Raw genomic sequence first — 22854 nt, forward strand, 5'->3', positions numbered from 1 at the left:
AAACCCAGGCAAGTTTTTCTGGCCTCAAATAGTCTTCTTTCCATTATAATGCAGCTTTAGACATTTTTTAAAAGTATTTTTAAGTACTTGGAAGAATTTGACGTATAATAAATGATACATAACGACTTCAGGGTTATAATGATGCTATAGCAAGACTATTTCCATTTTACAAATGTTCTAGAAACAAGGGAAGGTAGGGTCACCCTTATATAGGAACAACATAGAACTTTCATCAAACTACAATATTCTGAAAACTATACCTCACGTCAGCTTTATGAGTTTCTTTAAAAGAAAACTTTAGTTTTGAATAATTAAGGTATCACGGATTTTTATTTTAGATATAATTCAAATATTATTTTTAGATATCAGGACATAAGGAAAATAACGAAAAACAACTATAAGTTCAAAAAATCAAAAGATATCCTAAAAGACATCAATATGTACAAAAACCATGAATATAAATTTATTTCCAGCTGACCTATCATCATACATATACACATGTATTTATGTAAAATATAATTCATTTTATGCAAATAAAAAACTGGGCATAAGAAGCCCCATGAAAGGAACTTTAGCTTCTAATTAATGCATCAGTGTTATGGCAGAGGAAAACAAAGTCCATCTACTTCAGATGTTTAACTCTCTTAATTACAAGAAAGAGGAATTCCAACCAATGCCTGTTCTTTAACATTGCTTTATAAATCATCTGAACAGATTTACAACACAAATCCAATACTATTTGATATTTCGAACAATTCTCCTGCAGTGGTTTGTTTTCATTTCTCCTAAAGCTTGTTCCAGTTGCTGAATCAAATGGAGCAAGGTAGCTGGGTCAGTCTGCAAAACCTGGCTGCTATGCTCTCCATCCTGACTTAGGTGCAGCTTTAGAGTCATTGCTGGTTTAATCTGTTGTCTTAGACATCTGCTAGCAAGCTAGATATTGAAACAGAAGGGAAGCAGAATTAAACATTCATACATATTAAAATGAATGCAAAATGCACACAAGAAAACATGTAGAAATCTTTTAACTCCCAAGTACTTAGAATAAACACTTTAAAATATATTATTTGATCCTACCAACAACTCTTAGTACAGAAAGTACTACTATAATAATAGAGACAAAAAATGAGTAAAGGAATAAAAAAATCAATGAAAAAATTAAATGAACTAGGGGGTTAAGTCTAGGAAAAGAAGAGTAAGAGGCAAAAATATTGTCCTTCAAATGTATGAAAGGTTGTTTGTTTAATGAGGGATATGTCAACCCATTCTTTTATTCCATTTTTGTACAGAACTAAACAAGAGAAAATTGGCTTAAATGAAAAAAGATACATTTTTAGTTGGACATAAAAAAACCAACTGTCCAGCAGTTAAATTGTTGGAATGGGACATCAAATGACCCTGAGGATTCTTTAGCTCTCAAGGTCTTCAAGCAGAGACAGAAATTATTTCAGAGTTAGAAGGGATGTTAGATTAAAAGTCATCTAAGTTCAAATGTTATCTCAAAAAAGGCCTCTTCTACACCAGTGGTGTCAAATTCATATAGAAATGGGGCCACTGGACCACACATAAAGATCCCGGTCAACTGTTTTTCAGTCAAGTATCTGATGCCTCTGCTCTACAACACAACCTATAGGAGAGGACTCCACTAGGCCTGAGCTGAGTAGGATCATTCTATCAATGAATGGATAGTACTAACTACCTAAATTTGCCTTTTTTAAACCTTCCATCAACTGCTCCTAGTTCAGTCTTCTGAGGCTGAGGTGGATAAGTCTAACCTTTCTTTCAATTCCCAACTCTTCAGATACTTGAAAACAACTACCATGTCCCCCATGAATCTTATCCAGAATACGGACTTCCTCCCCTTTTCTTCACACAATTATCTGATGGCACGAATGCAAGGCCCTTCCCCATTCTGCCTGTCCTCTGGAGGACATCTGTCCCACTGTCTCCCGAAACTGTAGTCTGGCCAGAGAAGAGTACTAAGGTCCTATCATCTTCTTACTCCTGGACACTGTCTCTCTTAACACAGGCTAAAATCACATTTGCTTTCTTGGCCTGCCATGTCACACTGCCGACTCATAAGGAGTCTGAGGTTCACTAGACTGGCTAGATCTTTTTCAGAAGAGCTGCTATCTAGCAATGCTTCCCTCATTTTGTACATGCAAAGCTGATTTTTGACATAAGGGAAATTTCTAGGTAGCTGAAGTCTCTTTCTTCAAAAGGATCACATTTTAACAAGTTTTTTTCCTCCAAAGAAATGTATTACTCATTTGCTTTTATTCTTAAAAATATCACTTTCTTGATGACTTAAGGTCATCATTATAAATTATCAAACTATTTACAACTCTTTATGTGCTTTTAAATTTTTCTATCTTTTCCCTAGAAGATACATGATCAACTTACTTTTCTCTTTTTCTCTCCCTCTAATAGTTCTTAAGCCACCTTTGCATCATCCTCTTTTAGTTTACTGTTCCTAATCTCCAGTACAACATATACACTTGGTAAAACTTTTATGCTAAAATAGTCAGAAACAGTCTGAGTTTATAAACTTGGGATTGGCACAAGCTCTCAGAGCCTCAGCAATCTGAACTATAAAATGAGAGGAATTAAGCTAGATGATTTATAAATTCAAATTTCTCTTAGCTGGTGAAAGTTTCTAATTCTTTCAGAATACACCATGCCTAGTATTATCAAATTTTTATGTCTCTCATCAATTAGAATAGTTTGGTAATACTTGGAGGGCAGGTACTATATCCTACACCATTTTCTTGCATCCCTAGCACTTAGCACAGTTCCTACCCATAATAAGTATGCAATAAATATAGTAATGACAATGTAACATAGCTTTAGTGAAGATGATTTGAAAGTACTGTTTTAGGTACTAGAGAATTGGCAAGAAGTTTAGGGTGGCTAAAAATAGATTTATAAGTAAAGAGCTTGGATTTTGTTCAGTAGGTACTGAAGACACTGAAGATTTGGTAATTCCCAAGATACCCAGAGCTAGAGAAAAATGGATCGAATTCCATAGGCAGACTACATCTCAATTTTTTTAATTAAAATTTTTTTAAATAATCAAGCATTTTTTCCCCTCTCTCCAACCCTTCACTCCCCCCACCAAAAAAGAAATGAAAAATAAGTCTAATAACAAATATATAATATAATATATTATGTAATATGTAATAATATAATATAAATAATAAAATATAATAAGTCAAGCAATATCACATTCCCATACTGGCCATGTCCAAAAACATAACACCTTAACTATGACTAACCACGGCACATGTTAAAGGAGTATTAAAATATTACCAACTCTGCACACAATGTTTTATAAAATAATTTCCCTGAGTTTTTAATCATAACATAAAAGTCAGCAATCCAATGTATTTTATATGGTCCTGTGAATCAGGCAATTTAATTTTACTTCCTCCATTTCTATTCACTTTCTGTCATGTCTCTAATTATATACATACCCCAACATAATTCTTTCTTTCTTGGAGCTAATAAAATTCTATCAATAATATGGGCCAGACACCTTGAATTAAAGTGAGAGCTATATAAGTGGTGAGGAGTCAGCAATAAGAAATTGTGGAAGACACAGAAACTACAAGATCTGGCATATTACTGCATATGTGCCGTGAAGGACAATGAAGATTAAAGGATGATACTGAGGTGATGAACTTGGGAGGCAGGAAGATGGTGACAGCAGCAGTATTACAAAAACTTAAGAGATTTTGGAGAGTGATCTGCAATGCTAAATGCAGTCAACTGACTGGGAAGGACAAGTACTGAGAAAAGACCAAAAAGACTTGGCAATTAAAGGGTCACTGGTAACTCCGGAGAGAGGCGATTCACATAACTGAGGAGGCCAGAAGCTAGAATATAAAAGGTTGAAGAGTGAGAAGACAGAAAATAGAAGACGTGAGCATAGACAGTTTTTTCTTTTTTAAAGCAATTGGGGTTAAGTAACTTGCTCAAGGTTACAAGGCTAGTTATTTTGTGTGGGTGTTAAGTATCTGAGGCCAGAAATGATCCCAGGTCTCCCGACTCTGGGGCCAGCTCTCTTACTCACTGCGCCACCTGGCCACCCCTATAGGTAGTTTTTTCAAGGAGTATGGTCAAGAGGAAATAAGTCATCAGCTTGAGGGGAGGATAGGGGCTAGTTAAAGTTTTTAAAGGATGGGTGAGACTTGGGCATGTTGGAAGGCTCTAGGGAAGGAATCAAAAAAGGAAAGAGGATGAAGATCTGAGAGACTAGGGATGACTGAGGATGCAATCTGATAGAGAAGAAGCAAGGGGATGGGATCAAATATAGATATACAGAAGGGCTGTCCGTGCAGGAAAGGCCACTTCTTAGCAGACACCAGGGGAAGGGAAAGAATGGAAGATGATGTGGGAGGGGTTTAAGATAGAGGGAATAGGAGAAGTAGGAGCTGATACAAATGGTCTCAATACTCTCTTTAAAACAAGGCCCTCATCTAAGAGAGAGGAGAGGAGAAGAGGTATGAGAGGCTTGAGAAAGGACGAGAAGGTTTCAAATAACTTATGTGGAGTATGAAATAGGGAACCAATTAAGGAAGAATAAAAGGCCTGCCATGCTGTTATGAAAGTCCAATTGATTTTGGATCACATGAATTTAGATTCCTCTGGCTCCATTCAGTAGCTTGCAATCCAAGGCTGAAGCGTGGCAAGAGATTATCTGCAGCAGGACAAAGGGGCAGGGATTTCCTGAGCAGAGTTCAGTATAGAATGGAAATGACTTACTAGAGGGTTCGGATTAGAAAAGGAAGGGGTAGGAAAACTAGACATGTCAATGATGGTGAAGAACATGTTTAGGAGGGGTGAGGCATAAGAAGAGAGGGATGAAGAGGTTATTTTCAGGTAGAGGAACAGCAGAGTTTCTAACCAAGAAAGTGGTACCTTTATGGGTAATAGTGAAATCCAGTATGTGACAATTTATAAGTGTCGCTGAGACAGAATGAAACAGATCATGAGATTTAAGAAGCCTACAGAATGTGGAGTTTAGGGACTTGAGGGAATATCATCAATATGAAGGAGATGAGGAGAGGAAGACAGTGAGCCAGAGGCTGAACACTTTGAGAAAAGAGAGAGAGTGACCTGGGGGCTAGTCTACAACAACCACCATGATATGGATTGGTTAGAAAATTTTGATTGAGTGGCTATGTACCAATGTGTTCTTAATGATCATTAAGATTTCATGCTAGTAAAGAACTCAAAAGATAATCTGAATAAAGCTCCTAAGCTAAAAATGAGGCCCCAAGAGACAAGCTGATTTCCAAGGTCATACAGATAGTAAACAACAGACCCAAGATTTGAACCCAAGTACTAATGGCCCTTCTACATCATACTGTCTCATTACTTCCTTTGTTAAACTTTCAGAGTCAAATAAAACATGTTATTGTACCTTTCATTTATTAATTTATTCTAAGAAAAAAGCTCAGTCATACTCATACTTGTAGGATTCAGGAAAATAGCAAAGATAATAGTAGTTAATAGCACAAAGTACTATATTTGACCTTACTTTTTTAAGAAGAAAAATTATTTTGCTCCTCCTTACAATACTTTCTCATAATTTGAAAAATTTTTAAATAAAATGAGATGCGTCAGGGCCAATTTTAGAATAGTATTTACACTTGCAGGGCTAGAAGGTCGAAGAGGCAGTGTAACCTGATAAGGGATACAAAACAGAAGATAATCTTATTTGACACTAACTCTTTTTAGGTTAAACTCATGAAAAATAGCATATATTAAAAGCTCTGGACTAAGTTTTCTATTTAACCACAGCAGAGGACAGAGTTAATTTAAACAAGAGTACTATGTTCTTAGGCTGTCTAATGCTCACCATCACTAAAGTAACAGGGAAGCTCAGTCTGAAACCTTCAATTTACTGTTATTAACAAGGGCATAAATTGTACTCTTGATTTATTCTGGGCATCTTTCCACTAGAAACTAGGCTGACCACTACCCTCCTTCCGCAGAAGCTACTGCACATTAATTAAATAGTAAAAGTTTACTCATTACCAACTTCAGTGAAGCCAAGTCAGTTATTTAGAAATGAAAGGCTCTGTACTTGTTACTAATCTTTTGACCCATTTGGTCTCTTCATCTGATACATTTCCTTCTACTTCAGTGGAAGAGTCCATTTCAGCTAAAATCTCTCAAAGGGTTTTTTTTTTTAACTAAATAAATTTAAGAACTCAATTATCTCTTTGAAGCATTTTAAAATTAAAAAATAAAAATCATCACAGCATATTTTCAATTTTGAACTGCAATATTCCTCACCTTACACAATTTAGATGTGAGTCTTATTTAATCAGCTATGCATCTGTCTCCATTCCAGAAACTTTACTCTCTTTCTTTGTAGCCATGGCACCTCAAACAGTGCCTGACCCATAAAGGGATAGAGGCTAGACCTTATGATTTCACTGAGCTAGGAAACTATCCAGTGAGGAGACTCCCTCTCCCAGAGCAGATCAGCATTTTCTCCACAACTTTGTCTTGGAAAACTCCCCAGAACACTCAGTGATTGTTCAGGGTCAGACAGGCAGAATGTGTCAGAGGCAAGGCTTAAACCTAGGTTTATCCTGGCTGAGGTTAGTTCTCTGGCCACTACACCAAAGGTGCCAAATTCACTGCCCACAGAACTCCCCAATACTGCTTGAACAAGAATAAAATTTAACTGGAAAATAAATTAAAATACAATACAACAAAAATAGTATTAGTTGGAGGTTTTCTAAGTCAACATGTGGTCTGCAAGGGTAGCATATAGCAAGTGCTCCCTAAATACTTGCCGACTGACTGGAATTGTTATCATGCTGACTACTAATAAAGGCATATTCATTAAGTAATCACTTGTTTAAATAAAAGAAGCTACTTTTATTCTGTGCAAAGGAGAGAAATAAAGAAAATGAAGATCATTCTGCTGAAGAGAACTATGACTCTGTTATTAAGTTATAAATTTGCTGAATGGTGCATGTTTCCAAATGAAAAATCAAGGTTTAAAATAAAAGCTGAAATTTAGAGGTCACATGATTTGAGCTAAAAAGGACCTTTAGTAAAGATCTGGTTCAGCCCTCTCACTCAATATTTGAAGAGAGGCTCCAATAAATAGAAGGACATACCGTGTTTCCCCGATAATAAGACACTGTCTTATTATTTTTTTTTTGGACAGAAAAACACCAGAGGGCTTATTTTCAGAGGAGGGCTTATTTTAATGAACATTGACAGCAATTTTAATAAACAGGTAAATGTGAACAAAAAAAATGTACCTTTATTCAATAAGCAAATCACTGGGGAAGAACAGGATGACGCGCTCACTGCTGCAGCTCTGATTGGATGCAGCTCGGAGCGCGGCGTGCGTTTCACCCAGGGGGGGGGATGGTGCATACAGAGGGCACCGTAATGTAGCGTGTAGCGCAGGGGATCACCTTCACTACAGTAGCAATCTCAATAGGGCTTATTTTCGGGGGAGGGCTTATTTTAGGGATAGGTCTTATTATCGGGGAAACACGGTATGCAGGGACAGACTGGTGAAAAAACAGAGCAAAAACCGGAACCCAGGCCCTGCCTCCAAGAATTGTGCTCTTTCCACTCCTTCAGGACATTTCTCTATAGAATGACATCATCAAGCCAAATATAGGACAGCTTTTCCCCAGACCTTTCACCTGAGTCCCAGATTCTCTATTCAATGCTGCCCTCTCTGCACCACATGAGCTAAAGCTGGCACCATGCCAGCACCCCTATCGCCTGCTGCCCTCTGTGGGAGGACTTTGCCTTTTCCTTGACTGAATGCATCTGAAGGCACTTCCCCTCCCCACTACTCTAGGAATACCAGATTGTGTTTTCTCTCCTCCATCTCTGGAGTCCAGGCATCAATCAGGTTCTACTGTGACTTGTTCCCAATATCTACTGCCTCCAACCTGACAGCAGCCTCTGAGAGGCGGAAGGGGCTTATACAGGCCTCATTCACATTCCTGCACTGACTCTGAATACTTCCCTGGGCTTCTAGTCCCTTCTGTGCCCTCCCCAACCATGGCCTTCACATCATCCTCATACTGGAAACATGCCTGTCATCTACATCAAGCATAACAACTCTTCTGTGTGGACTTTCTAGGACCTAACCCAGTGGTTCTCACCCCGTTCTCAGAATAATGATTTTGTTTTTGTTTTAAGACTAAGGTTCTCCATCTTGTCCAGGCTGGAAACATGGGGTTGGATCCCACTACTAATAGACAAGGAAGCTTTGACCTGCTCTCGGTTTTCAACCAAGGCTGGTTTGCCCCTCCTAAAGCAAGCTACTGGTCCCTCTGCTCCCAGGGGCTTCCAATCTGCATTCATTCATTCATTCAGTCACTCAGCCATGTCTGAGTCTTTGACCCTGTGAACCAGAGTACTCCAATACTGTCAGTAGGTTTTCTTGACAAAGATACTGGAGTAATTTGCCATTTCCTTCTCTAGTCAGATTAAGGCAAATAAAGGTTAAGTGATTTGCCCAGGGTCACACAGCAAGTAAGTGTCTGAGGCTTGATTTAAACTCAGGTCTTCCTGACTCTTAGCCTAATGTTTTATCCACTGAGCCACCTAACTGCCTCCTCAGTCCACAGCCCACTAACTCAGAACTTCTGAGCTCAAGAGATCTGCCAGTCTCAGCTTCTCTAACAGCAAGGATCAGAGGCACAAGCCACCAAGCCCAGCGCAAAATAATGTTCTCAAATGCATAAAATATAGAGCATTACAAATGAGTACTCCTTTTAGCTTCATGTCTATTTCTATTAATCAAACAATTAACCCTTAATTATTCAGTCTTTCTTGCAATGATACTATAAAATAAGCATTCTATTGATTAAAGTTTACCTTCTAACAAAATACTTCCAACCGTCTTCAAAACAATTTTTAGACTGCCATAAATTTTTTTCTTAAAGTTCACCTTAAAAAATTTTGTTTCATATTAATCAATTTTCCTGATTTGAATACACAAATATGCTTACCTAAAACTGAAGTCACTATTCACCAATTAATTATTTACAAATTAGCCTGAAAATAAACATGACAAAACACACTATTGTTTCAAAATAAATATGAAAAAGGTATTTAAAGAATGAAGGCAAAAGAAGATAAACCTAGAATAGTTAATTCTCCAACACATCATAAATGACCTACCTGTACATCTAATCTCCACTCAAGATTGTGGTAACTGGGGAACACTGGTGCCAACTCACTCAGAATTGTTCTGATTTCCTTTCTGTTGTCAAGATAAAGCTGAAGCAACAATTTATTCAAGTCTTCAGTGAATCCCAAAACAAGCACAGAATCTTGGAAATCCAGTTCAGAAATCTAGAAGAATACAGCGAAGTATTATATAGTAACAAACAATTAGCATTTCTGTATTATATAGTGACAAACAATTAGCACCTCTTCGGATTTTTTATTTTTATTTTTTTGCTTTTTGGAGGGGGGAAGGCAGAGCCCTTGGGGTTAAGTGACTTGCCCAAGGTCACACGGCTAGTAAGTGTTAAGTATCTAAGGCCACATTTGAACTCAGGTCCTCCTGACTCCAGGGCTGGTGCTCCATTCGCTGCACCACCTAGTCATCCCCAGCTTCTTTTTGTTTAAGAAAATATTCTGTGTTCAATCAAAAACCCAACTGATAATAATCATAATTCCTGACCATTCCTACAAAACTTAAGTGAATAATACAAGTGCTTCTTGAAGTTTTGGAATGAAGATGAAAGAATTCTACTGATACCTGTAACATGTCCCACAATGAAAAGTTCTCCCTATTGTTTTACATATTATTAACTTAGAAAGAAAATTAAATCAATTCACTAGCTACCTCCTCTTGAATATACTGTGATACTGTTTCAGTAAAATTCATAATTAGGATAATTTTAAATGAACAAGTCAGCCTTTTTTCCAGAACACATCGTTCTTATCGCCCCATTATCAAATTTGGGATCAGATATAGATCCAAAGCCAACGTCTCCCCCCAAAGCACTTGAACAATATGCCAGAATCACCCCATTCCACAGTGGGGTTGAGAAGATGTTCCGGGGTGACAACCTTCTCTATTAGGATTCAGACATTTCTTCGAATAGTACCACTACTTACCAACCATAAATCTATCTCTCCAACTTCGGCAGTTACTTGAAGGAAATATTATACGCAAGACAGGAAGCTTCTTACCACTTCCACAATACAAAATATGAATGGTTCTCAACCTTACCAACTCAGCCTTACCATGAGTTTTGAGCTTTCAGTGAGTAGGTATGTTAATCCCTCAACTCCATGCTGGACTGTGTTACTACTAACATTGAGTTTTCCTGAGGGCAGAAGAAAAGGCAACCACAATACAATAAGTTATTTTCCTATAAAATATTTCCTTTTACAATTTCATTATACCTCCTAATTTTAAGTCATATCTATTATCCAAGGCCCTGAATTTTACACTCACTGATGCAAACTGTAAATTTTATAGGCTTTTACAAAGCTAAACTTAGATGGCTCCATCTTCTCTTCTCTTACTCTCTTCCTTCTTAGTCTTACACTCTTACTCTTCAAATGGATGTTCCTACATCATCACTCACATAAAACTACTCCCTCAAAGTTGCCAATGATCTTTCAACAGCTAAATCTTTATTCTTCTTGAGCTTTCAGCAATATTTGATACTGCTGATCCACCACTCTCTCCATGGTTATTATTTTTTTTTTTGAGTGTTCTCTCTTGGTTCTTCTACCTACCCAACTGCTACTTCTCACTGCCCTTTACCGGATCACTGCCCACACCATGCCCTCCTAACTATGAGTGCACTGGCAAGGCCTCATTCTAGGCCCCCTCCTTTCTCTCAACCCCCTCTCTTGGTGAACTCATCAGCTACCACAGGCTCCCATCTCTATGTATGCAGTCCTCACCTCTCCTCATAGCTCTAGTTCCATATCACTAACTGTACATTTCCAACTACATGTTCCTCTCTCAAACTCAATGTGTCCAAACAACCCTTCACGCCACATCCTTTCCTCCTCTTACTGCTATGCTGGGCAACACCATCCTTTTAGTCACTCAGGTTTATAATCTTAGAGCAGTCCCCAGGTCCTCTCCTCTGTTCTCCCCTTAACATCTCTCACATGCATCCCGTCCTCTCTAGTTCAGGCCCTCATCACCTCTTGCCAGATCTACTGAAGTGGCCTCCTCACTGGCCTCCCTGCTCCAAGCCTACCACCTCTCCAATCTCTCCTCCACACAGCTTCTAAATCCAAACTAACTGCACCCTGTCTTACACCTCCTCAAGCTCTGGTTCCAGAGGAGGAACATCCCTTGTGCCCCACAGTCCCTTTCAGATTCCTCTCCAACACCTTAACTCACCAACTTTTGCTCTGGTAAAATTCAGTCACACCAATTTTCCATCCAATCTACTTTATGCCAGCTTATTATAACCCCTCCCTCCTTATTTCTCCTTCCATTCTCAAGGAATTCAGTACCTGACTTTCCATCTTCCTCTGTTGCCCTTATACCAGAGGACTTAAAGCATGTACTTGATTGTCTCAAACTCCCCAACCTCCTAATTTCTCAGACTCCTTAAAATCCCACAAACTATTCCCTTTACCTTAATTGAGCTACACTTTGGGAGAAGGTCACACACTAGATTTCAACATTACTGAAAAATGTCCTACTCCCTTAATTGGAAACATTCAGATTCCCTTATCTGACCATAACCTATAATTCTCTCTGTCCCTGTTTCACCCTCTTAAACTAGTTCCTTACCCTCAAGACCCCTTTCCTCCTCCAACATCAACCCAACAGTTAGCTACTAACACTGTCCCCTGCTCCTGACTTCCTGACACGCTTCTCTTGCTCAGAATTACTCCCCACCATCAGCTCCTGCTCATGGGCTGGAGTCTCAGTCATGCAGAGTGGGCACATTGTCCAACCTCAACTGGGCCCTCACTGCAGCAAGTCAATCCTTTTATTCCTTCCAAATGGACTCCTTGTCTCTCTCTCCAAAGCTCTTCTAAACCCGCTCTCCCTCTCCCTTAAGCCTCCCACATCTCTTCCTCCCTCCTCCTCAGCTAAGGACCTAAAAATGAGACCATTTAATCTGAATTCCTCTTTTCTTCATCTGGAAACAACTTAAGAGTCATCCTCTACTCTCCTCCTTTCTCCCAGTTTCTGAAAGAGGTGGCCCTTCTCCTGGCAAAGGCAAAACTGTCTAAACAAGCACCTGGAGTCTGGAAGACCTGAGTTCTAACCCTGCTCCAGCCGTGTGACCCTGGGTAAATCACTTAACCTCTCTCAGCCTTAGTTTCAGCCTCCCATCTATAAAATGGGAATGATAATATCCCCTATCTCCTAAAGTTGTTGCGAAGAAAAAAATGGTGTTTGGAAAGGACTTTCAAGTGGTATGACTTAGTGTTTTATTCCCTCTTCTCCAGCAGATTTCAATCTCAGTCAGTCCTCTTTCATGATAAACCTTTCCCTATTGTCCCTTGCCTGGGAGCCACGGTCCTCCCAGTGCTTAGAATCCTAAACCTGCCCACTCCTTCAGTGCCAGCACACACCCTCCCTCCTCCCGGCGGGTCACTCGGCCCTCGGGGCTCCCCGCGGGGCGCCGCCCACCCTGGCTCGGCCCCAAGGTCCCACCCGGACCCCATTCCCTCTCCCCAAGAGGCCACCCGCCCCCCATGGGCTCTAACCCTCCCTTCCTTGCATGACTCCCGGCTCTCCTGATTCTGCCCCAGGTTTTGCCGCAAACTCAGGGTGGGATCACCCACGGCCTGAGTGGCGGACGTGTCTTAAACTTACTACGTGGCTTCCTTTAGAGACAGATCAGAGCAGGCCAGAAAAAGGGGGGGGGGGGGGCGGCCGCACCCTCCTCTGCTGCCGGGCGCTTATTAAGTGCTTACTGTGTACCTGGGCCAGGCCCGCCTAGGGGGGGAGGGGGGAAGGGCATGGGTAAGCCCTGCCTTTTGGGACAGGGCCCCTCATTCGGGGGCTACTCTCCCAATCCGCGTGCCTCCCACACCGCCTGGAGCTCAGCTCTGGGAACCTCGAGCTCCTAAGGGGCCTTTCAGGAGGCGTAGCCACGACGCCCGCGGAGGGTCGGGATGCCTCAGAGAGGACGCCGGGCGCTGCGCGCTCCTTACTGGCGGCTCCTTCGTAGACTTTCGGGTTGGACCCTTTCCTCAGAAACTCCAGGGCGATCCGGCCGAACTCGGCGACCACTGCGGGGTACAAGAGATGGGGAGTCGGCGTGAGAACGACGACAGCATGGGCGGGCGCGCGCCGCTGGAAGAGAGTGCGCAAGCGCGAGGAGGAGGGGGCGGAGCGCGCCTGGAGCGCGAGGATGAAGGGGCGGGGCAGGCCTGGAGCGCGAAGCTGGGAGCGCGCAAGCGCGAGAACGGGGGAAGGGAACGGAGCGGAGAAGACGTGGCGTATCTAGAGCACTGGGGACAGGGGAGGTAGGGAGGGGAAACCAACTATAGGGGGCGCGCGAGGTCTGGAGCACGCAAACGCAAGCAGAGCGAAGGAGAGAAAAGGGGGAAAGCTTTCTGGGCACGGAAGGGCGGGGCAGAGGAAAGAAATGAAAGGGTGAGGGGTGCACGAGGGTGGGCGCGTGACCGAGGCAAGTCGGGCAAAGGGCTTCAGGAGGCGGGAGTGAAGGGGGCTTGAGGGAGCACTGCGAGGTGCACAAAGCTGGGAAGGAACAGGCGCCCTGGGTGGAAGCGGGGAATCAATAGGGGGGAGGGGCGGCGCAAGGATGGGAAGGAGCAGGCGCACTTGGGTCGGTAGGGGGCGCGCAAGCGCAATCACTGCGCTTGATGGAGGGCGCGTGATGCAGGGCGTTGGGTGGGAGAGGCCACCCCCTCGCCGCCGGCCTCCCTCCGCATGCAAGCGCGCGGGCGCGCGCACTCACCGGCGTAGTCCACCTTGGGCAAGAAGCTCAGGTGCTCGCGGTGCTCCTCAGACAGCTCCAGAAGCATCTTTCCAGCACCCCCTCCGCGGGCCGGAGCCCGGCAGCGGGAGCAGCCGGAGTTGCAGGCCTGCCTTCTCTAGAGAACGCTTCCGGGTGTCGGGTCCGCCGCGGACCGCTCCGGTGATGCTCCGTCCTCCCGAGGCGGGGGTTCCGCCCGACGACGCTTCCTTCCCAGCCCCGCCCCCGCGCGTCACCGCACCCCCCAAACCTCGGCTCTGCCTATCTCCTCGCTGCACGCCGAGGCTTTATCTGGGTGTCCTTGGGAGAGCACCCGAGGGAGGAGTGGCCTGCCCCGAGCCCTTGGACTCAGAGTCCGGGGCGCTTGTATTACACGGCTCCTGGTGCAGGTCGTCACCCGGGCCCTGCTTACCTGTCAAAGAATGATCCTTCTAAGTCACACCTCCCCTGGAGGAGTTAAGCACCTGTGTGCCCTCACTCTGCTGGTCATCTCACAAACAGTATCTCGTGGGATCTGCAGCCTTGGGAGGAGGGGCTATTGTCCTCATTTTACACTTGAGGAAACTGAGGCAGACAGGTAAAATGCCCAGGTCAAGGTCGCAGCTTCTAAGGATCCGAGGCAGGGTTTGAACTTACGTAGAGGTCCAGCCACTGAGCCCTCTAACTCCCTCTAATTAGAGTGATCTCCTCTTACTCTCAGGTCCCGATATGAATTCTGGTTTTTAGAGGCCTCAGAACCCCTGCTCTGTATGATCAGCAATGCTGGCCTTGCCATCCCTAGCCTTGGACACTCCATCACCACTCTTAGTGCCTTATCTTACATAAAGTTGCTAAATATTAGTTAATTAGTCATCGGAAGACTCCAATGAAATGGCAGTACAGCAAGCTCTCTAATTGCAAATGCGTTTCCGTCCCCACCCCCCAAAATCCTTTTCTCCCACAGGAGTCCACCTTCTGGCTTCCCTCCAGACTCACTCAGATCCCACCTTCTAACCTGAACCCTCTCCCGGGCTCCCTACTTCGCTGTATCTAGTTTGTGCCTCTGTTTGCGTGAGATCCTTGGAGGTAGAGGCCGTTTTTGCCTCTTTGTATCCCCAGCACTCTACAACGCCTAGCACTAAATAGTGAGCTCTTTAGTGCTTGTTGCCAGGGACCTTACCTGCTTTCTCCTGGGGATGAAATGGAGGGGGAGTGGAAGAGGGGACTCTTACATTCTCAGGCTTTTCCTAGTGTTATTGAGGAAGAAGCAGCAATACCAAAGACCTCTAGCTCTGCCTGCTGCCCCGCCCTCTTCCCCCTTGTACCACTACTGCTGTTATCTCTTCTTTCTCTTTGCAATTTCAGGCCCCCGACTCTCATTTCCCTGCCTGCATCCTAATGACATGTAAAATGTCTTTTTCTTTTTCTCCTCTCACCATAATCACAACTTGAGTCACTGCTCTGACAAGGAGACAAAAGCATAGTGACATCCATCATATATGTATGCCACCCTCTTCGTGAAAGTGTCTGAGATTGGCTCCCCAAAGCATGAATTAGTAGTGGAGATATTAAAAGAATAAACAAATACTTTTAGTGCTGAATCTCAGCTGTGAAAGCTGGAATAATATTTAGTAATGTTTGGAGCACTCTGGGCAGAGGTGATTGAGTTTCCAGCATATCAGGGGAGATTAAGATTTTATTAAGAATTAGGACTTTACTTTTTGTCTGTGTAAAATACAGTAATAACACTTAGAAATCGTGGTGCATCTCCTTAAATAAACTTAACAAATATTAGCTAATTAATCATTAGAAGACTGCAGTAAAATGGCAGTAGTGTGAAGTAAGGTTATTTCACGTATGCAGATAGTGAGTCAGCGCTCTAATGTTTCCCTCAGAGCACTTTCTATGGATAAAAAAAAGGGAGAATTAGATTCTTGTCTTGCTCTGTAGGGGTGCATAGCTGCAATGTATCTACTTGGAATCTAATTTATTTTATGCAGTCATGTATTTCACACCCTAGAGAGGACCCAAAAGATTTATGAACAAAATGTTTAATAGACTTAAGGAAATATTTTTCTTTAAGATACATGATCCAAGCAATACATTGATTGGGAGTTTTCTTTTAGCAGAGACCTAATCCTACACAAATATTATGTTATATGTGTTAATGGTAATCTTTGAAAGATTTTCTTTAGCACATATGTATGCCACATTTTGTAAATATAGTTTTAAAATTGTTTTAGAATCAGAAAAAAATATTTTAAATTACATTTATAATTGCAGTTCTTTTTTTAAAAATTTGCTTGAAAGTTTTTGTTTTCCCTCTAAGTCGATAAACATTTATTAGGCACCAATTATGCCCCAGGCACTGTGCTAGGCATGGGGATACAAATGTGAAAACAAAAATCTCTACTTTGAAGGAGTATAATACCATGGAGAAAGATAAGACAGAAAAACCGAAGTGGGGTGGAAAGGGAAAAGGATGAGGGTGGAGAGCAGTGGGATGGAAAATGAAGAAATGACTGGCTTGGGCTCTCTCCTTAAATGGAGGTTTGGGGAGTAGCTCTCCCCTCTGGCCTCCAGAAATATCTTTATATCCTATTGGAAATATTTATATACTCCATAGTTATTCACTTTTAAGCTGCTCATTCCTCCCTTAGGAGGATAAACTGCTGCTAATGTCATCCTGTACTTGAGCACATCGGTAACAATACCCTTTGCAAGTAACTTCTTTGCCTAGGTTTAATGGCCACTTACTTACTTGAAAGATGACAAAATGTCGTGTTCAAATGAAATAGATAATATGGCCACATAGACCAAAGCTCTCAAATCCTCTCCGCTTGTAATTTGCTTGCATTTCAGAGCATGCTTTATATATGTTTTAATTTTACATTAAATAATAAATCTAAGTAAAATTGAATGTCTCTGTAGCAACATAAGATAAACCATAAGTCACTCTCCTCTAAGATAACTGATTGAGCTGAAATTCTTTTGACACAAAACAGGAAGTATTTATAGCAATCTCACTAAATGACAGAATTATATCCTTGTTTCACAAGTCCTCACAGTTTTGTCTAATTATTTCCATACCATTGTGAGATATTTGAAGGACTTCATCTTATACAGGAATACAGAACCACCAGCAGGGCATACAACAAGCCCAAGTGCTCATCTATGAGATATGGAAAGGACTATAATTTCAGGTTGAATAGCTAGGATTTTACATACTTGCATTTTCTTATAGTAACTTAGATATGTTCCAGACTCAGTCCATGAGATAAAGATACAATATTGTGTTCATATTGTATTCTATTGATCATCTGCCATAATTAGAGAAATTTGCCACAAAAGGAAAAGAGAGACATAGCTAGTAGAGGAAAAATTGCTCCCCTAGCTTGATATTGATTCTAGACAAGAGTTAAATAGGCAGCAAATGGTATAGACAGAGCATCATAGCCAGGTTTAGAATAAGATTGGAAAATCTTTCAGGAGGAAATGTCATAGTGGGGAAATTGTGTTAGGAGACTCCTACCTCAGCCCATGCCAAAAGTGGCTCTCCCAGCTTTCCCCTGAAACAGAACTCCATGTATAGTTCCCAGATGTCACCCCATAGGGCTTTTGGCATTATAGATCATTGGCTCAATAGCATTTCTTGATGATCATCTCTAGAATCAGACTCAGAATAACATCAATTGTAGTCCCTTAAGTTTCCACCTTAAACACCAAATTTCCCAAAGCATGCTTATGGCCTGACATTAGTCATTCTCACATTGTTATAATAAATCAACTCGCAAGTAAAAAGCGCCAATCTTTCCAAAAGCCACAGCATCATTTTCTGCAGCTTATTCTACTCCTCTAGTTTAAACTCTTCCTTGTACAAATAAACAATGAATATAGAAAAATCTACTCAACAGAATCTCTCAAAAGAAACTCAGTTATTTGCAGACTAATGCATGATCATCTCTCTCTTTTTTTTTTTTTAGTAAGCAATCGGGGTTAAGTAACTTGCTCAAGGTTACACGGCCAGGTGTTTCTGGGTGGGTGCTAAGTTTCTTACTCGCTGTGCTACCTGGCTGCCCCATGATCATCTCTTAAGGTATGTTAACACCTACATCAAAATCTCTTAAGGATGGGGTCTGGTAAGACTAAGCTGGTTATAGATATAACATCAATATAAGCTATTCCAGCTATAACTTCATAATTCACAATAAACAGTCCTATTCTATAAATAAATTTCTAATTACCCTCCCCTCTTATCATGGAGTGTTTGCAATGTGGGAAGGTTTTCAGGTTTCTAAGTAGATAGCCAATAAATTCAGATAAAACAGCATATTTGACACAGTAGTCCAAGTTTTATAACATCATAGATCTGAAGCTTGAAACAAAATTCATTACCAGTCAAGTGACCTCAATTCAGTTAAATGCATTTCCAAATTACCTTACATTGAAAATTACACACGACTTTAATATAGCAGAACAAATTTAGGTGGAACTTGCTTCCTGTGAAAAGATTGGCTGCCATAAGTCAATTATCTCTGTGGTGACTCATCTAACACCTCCTGCTTGAAACCACAAAGATTGGTAGGTAAACAATTCAGTGCTTGGTGAGTTGTTTTACAATGATAGGAAGAGTTGACATCAAAAGATATCTTGTAATTCTCAGATTTAATCATTACAGAACTTATACCATGTCAACAGCAGAGCTAACCCAAATTGACTATCAAATAGCAAGTCTCACACATATTACCAGATAAAACAACAAAGAGATTTTTTAATACGTTCAATAAAAATTATTAGCAGCTTTGAGACAACTCTTCAACAACTGAGTTTATATCCAGATTCCAAGAGAGGCCATTCTGTGTTAATGATACCAAATTTCATACTATAAGCATGTAATTAATTTTATGTTAATGGTACTAGGAAATATATATAAAGCTTTACCAATTAAATTATTAAAATTTTCTCCCCATCTTTCCCCTACCCACCATCCCAACACAGTGATCCCTCTCTATACCCCCTCCACCAATATGCTCTCTCCTATATCCTCCCCCATTCCCCCTCCGACTTCCCAGTAGGGCAAGATGGATCTCTATACCCCAGTGCCTCTCTCTCTCTCTCTCTCTCTCTCTCTCTCTCTCTCTCTCCCCCTCCCCTCCCCCCTCTCCCCCCCCCCCCCTCCCCCCCCCTCCCCCCCTCCCCCCCCCCCCCCCCCCCCCTCCCCCACTCACACACACACACCCACACACACACACATATATATATATATATATAATTTTAAACATTTGATTTTAAAACTTTGAATTCCAGAATCTTTCCCTTCCTCCCTCATCACCCACCCTTACTGGGAAGATAGGCAGTTCAATATAGGTTGTACACTTGTAGCTATGCAAAACATTTCCATAGTGGATATATTGTGAAAGACTGACTATATTTCCCTCCATCCTATCCTGCCCCCCACTTGTTCTATTCTTTACTTTGACCCTGTCCCTTTTCAAAAGTATGTGTTTCTAACTTCCCTCCCCCCCCCCTACCATCCCCTCCATCATCCCCCCTCTCATCCCCTTCCCCCCTACTCTCCTGTAGGTGAGATACCCTATTTAGTGTGTATATCATTCCCTCCCTAAGCCAAATTCAATGAGAGTAAGGTTGACCCATACCCTTTTGCCTTTCTGTTCTTCACCTCCATTGTAACAAGTTTTCCCTTACCTCTTCTATATGAAATAATTTACCCCATTCTGTCTCTCCGCATCTCCTCTTGTTATATTCCTCTCTCACCTCTCAATTTCACCTTTTAAGTATCATCCCTTCCTATTCAATTGGTCCTGTGCCCTTAATCTATGTATACCTGTAAGCATATATACACACATTCACACGTGTTTTCATATGCCCGTATACCCTCTGATATAGACATATATATATACACATATATATGTGTGTGTATACATATACATATATATATATATATATATATGTATGTGTGTGTGTGTGTGTGTGTGTATATATATATTTCTATTCCTGTCAACTATTTTCATACTGAGAAAAGTTTCATCAATTACAATTATTGTTTTTCCATGTAGGAATGTTAATAGTTTAAGTTTGATCAGTGGCTTATGATTTCTTTTCCCTGTTTACTTTCTCAAGCTTCTCTTGCTTCTTATATCTGGATGTCAAATTTTTTATTCAACTCTATTTTTTTCATTAAGAATGCTTAAAAGTGGGGCGGCCAGGTGGCTCAGCGAGTAAGAGCACCGGCTCCAGTGTCGGGATGACCTGGAGATCGAATCCCGGGCTCAGACACTCAGCACCACACCCAGAAATAACTGGCCTTGTAACCTTGAGCAAGTTAATTAACCCTGATTGCTTTAAAAAAAATGCTCAAAAGTCCTCTATTCCACTGAATGACCATATTTCCCCTGAAAGATGATACTCAGTTTTGATGGGTAGGTGATTCTTGGTTTTAATCCCAGCTCCTCTGCCCTCCAGAATATCCTATTCCAGGCCCTTCGATCCCTCAGTGTAGAAGCTGCCAGATCCTGTGTTATCTTAATTGTGTTTCCACAGTATCCAAATTATTTTTTCCTGGCTTCTTGTAATATTTTCTCCTTGATCTAGGAACTCTGGAACCTGGCTATAATATTCCTAGGAGTTTTATTTTGGGGATCTTTTTCAGGAGGTGATTGGTGGATTCTTTCAACCTCTGTTTTGCCTTCTAGTTCTAAAACATCAGGCCAATTTTCCTTGAGAATTTCTTGGAGGATGATTTCTAGCTTCTTTCCCTGATCATGTCTTTCAGGTAGTCCAATAATTTTAAAATTATCTCTCCTGGATCTATTTTCCAGGTTAGTGGTTTTTCCCATGAGATATTTCACATTGCCTTGTATTCTTTCATTTGTTTGGATCTGTTTAACATCATCTTGATTTCTCTTAAAGTCACTAGCTTCCCGTTGCTCCAAAATAATTCCAAGGGAACGATTCTCCTCATTGAGCTTTTGAGATTCTTTTTCCATCTGGCAAATTTGGCTTTTCAAGGCATTCCTCTCCTCATTGCCTTTTTGAGCCTCTTTTGCCAATTGAGTCAGTCTGTTTTTTAAGGTGTGATTTTCCTCAGTCAAGCTGTTGACTCTCATTTCATAACTTTCTTGCGTTGTTCTCATTTCTCTTCCCAATTTTTCCTCCACTTCTCTTATCTGCTTCTTAAGGTCCTCTATGGCCTGTAACCAGCTCTTATTTTCCTTTGAAAATTTGAAAAAAGTCAGGAGTTCTGACTTCACTATCTTCCTCCTGTTCCATGCTTTGCTCCTTTTTGTCCCCAAAATAGGAGTCTAATGTTGGAATCTTCTGTCTGCTTTGTTTCCTTTGCCTGGTCATGTCATTCCTCAGTCACTTGATCCCTGGGCTTTTTGCCACAGTAGGACTCTGCCACCAGACAGGGGAGCTTTCGTTCCAAACGCTGGGGTTTTCTCAGCTGCAGGAGGTATTAGTTTGGTGCCCCCTCTGAGGCCTCCACACACTCTGGCAAGCTGGTCATGCACCCCAGGACCTCCACCCTAGACAGCAATACAGATCCAACCAGGTTAAAGCAAGAGCGATTACCCCTCAAACTGGTTGCTTGGTCCTCCTACACTCAGCAGACCAGGAGCTGAAGCTGCAACGTGGCGCTGGCTGGCTGTGCCGGGCCTCTCAGCGACTTCTCGCCCCGGGGGCAAAAGCTGACACATTCACAACTACTGGTCTCAATGTCCACACTGCACTGACCTCTCGCTTTGCCCTTCACATCTATATGTTGATGAATCTGGAAACGACCACAGCTGCTGCTGATCTGGAGTCCCTACAGTTGGTGGCTGGTCAGGCCCGCCCTGGGGTAAAACCTCTGGCTCACAGGGGCCTGGGCTCAGCTCCCAGAGCACTACGCTGGCTGATTCCTGCTGGCCTGCCAGGCTGTCCTCAGTGGGAGGTTAGCTTCTCTGTGTCATTTTGTGGGTTATGCAGCTCCAAAGTTTGTTTAGAATCCCCTTTTACATGGATTGGGGAAGGTGGAAGCTGGAGCCCCGCGGAGGTCCTGCTTCTACTCCACCATCTTGACTCTGCCTCTGAGTTAGTCTATTTTTTAACGTGTTATTTTCTTCAGTTAGTTTGTTGACTCTCATTTTATAATTTTCTTGCATCATTCTCATTTCTCTTCCCAATTTCTCCTCCACTTCTCTTATTTGGTTTTCAAAATCCTTCTTAAGCTCCTCTATGGCCTGTAAGCAGCTTATTCTCTTCTTGGAAGCTTTTGGTGCAGGAGTTCTGACTTGGCTGTCTTCCTCCTGTTCCATGGCCTGATCCCTTTTTGTCCTTAAAAAAGGAATCCAAAGTCATATTGCTGTGCTTGCCTTGCTTCCCTTGCTTGCTCATATTGCCACTCAATCATTTGACTTTTGAGCTTTTTGCCACAGTAGAACTCTGCTTCCAGAGAGGAGAGCTTTGTCCCAAATAGCTGGGGTTTTCACAGCTGCTGGAGCTATTAGTTGGCTGCCCTCTCTGAAGCCTCCACACACTCTGGCTCACTGGTCACACACCCCAGGACCTCTACCCTAGACAGTGATCCAGATCCCAGCAGGTTAAAGCAAGAGCAGTTACCCCTCAGAATGGTTGCTTGGTCCCCCTACGATCTGCAGGCCAGGAGCTCTGAAGCAGCCATGTGGCTGCAGCTGCCATGCCTCAGATGCTTCTTCTTCTGGGGGCAGAGGCCAGGCCGTACTCCCAGGCTCCCTGTTCCCAAAGTTTACACTGACCTCTCACTTTGTCTTTGGCATTTATGGGTTCATAATTATGGAAACCTCCACAGTTGCTGGTGATCTGCTCTCTTGACATGCCTCTAGCCGTGGCTGAGGGCTGCCTGTAGCAGCAAGCACCCCAAGCGTCCTCAGGGTTTGCTGCCCATACA

At 42.1% G+C, this 22854-nt stretch overlaps 1 protein-coding gene and 1 long non-coding RNA gene across 4 annotated transcripts in view; one reads left to right on the forward strand and one right to left on the reverse strand.

Annotated features, from left to right (window-relative positions):
* Nucleotides 1-296: 296 nt before the first annotated feature.
* On the reverse strand, nt 297-14160 carry COMMD2 (COMM domain containing 2). 3 transcript variants are annotated; one of them, XM_069104741.1, is made up of 6 exons: nt 13929-14160; nt 13159-13236; nt 10258-10340; nt 9181-9354; nt 5543-5688; nt 891-933 (listed from the first exon to the last, which is right to left on the reverse strand). In XM_069104741.1, exons 1-5 carry the CDS (start codon nt 13993-13995, stop codon nt 5575-5577), a joined length of 516 nt encoding a protein of 171 aa, XP_068960842.1. In that variant the 5' UTR covers nt 13996-14160; the 3' UTR covers nt 891-933; nt 5543-5574. The 3 variants fall into 3 exon arrangements, with proteins under 3 accessions (XP_068960841.1, XP_068960843.1, XP_068960842.1); XM_069104740.1 differs by lacking the exon at nt 5543-5688 and having other exon boundaries at nt 297-933; nt 13929-14149; XM_069104742.1 differs by lacking the exons at nt 5543-5688; nt 13159-13236; nt 13929-14160 and adding an exon at nt 12926-13080 and having other exon boundaries at nt 297-933.
* Nucleotides 13248-22854, forward strand: part of LOC138174421 (uncharacterized) — a 14886-nt gene continuing 5279 nt past the window's right edge. The window contains exons 1-2 of the long non-coding RNA XR_011171711.1: nt 13248-13473; nt 17909-18021. This is a non-coding gene — a long non-coding RNA (uncharacterized lncRNA). The remainder of the gene's footprint in view (nt 13474-17908; nt 18022-22854) is intronic.

This window comes from Petaurus breviceps, unplaced genomic scaffold, assembly GCF_028583685.1.
Source record: "Petaurus breviceps papuanus isolate PSGF00001 unplaced genomic scaffold, PetGlider_PUasm1.0 688, whole genome shotgun sequence".
Classification (NCBI taxonomy): Eukaryota; Metazoa; Chordata; class Mammalia; order Diprotodontia; family Petauridae; genus Petaurus; species Petaurus breviceps.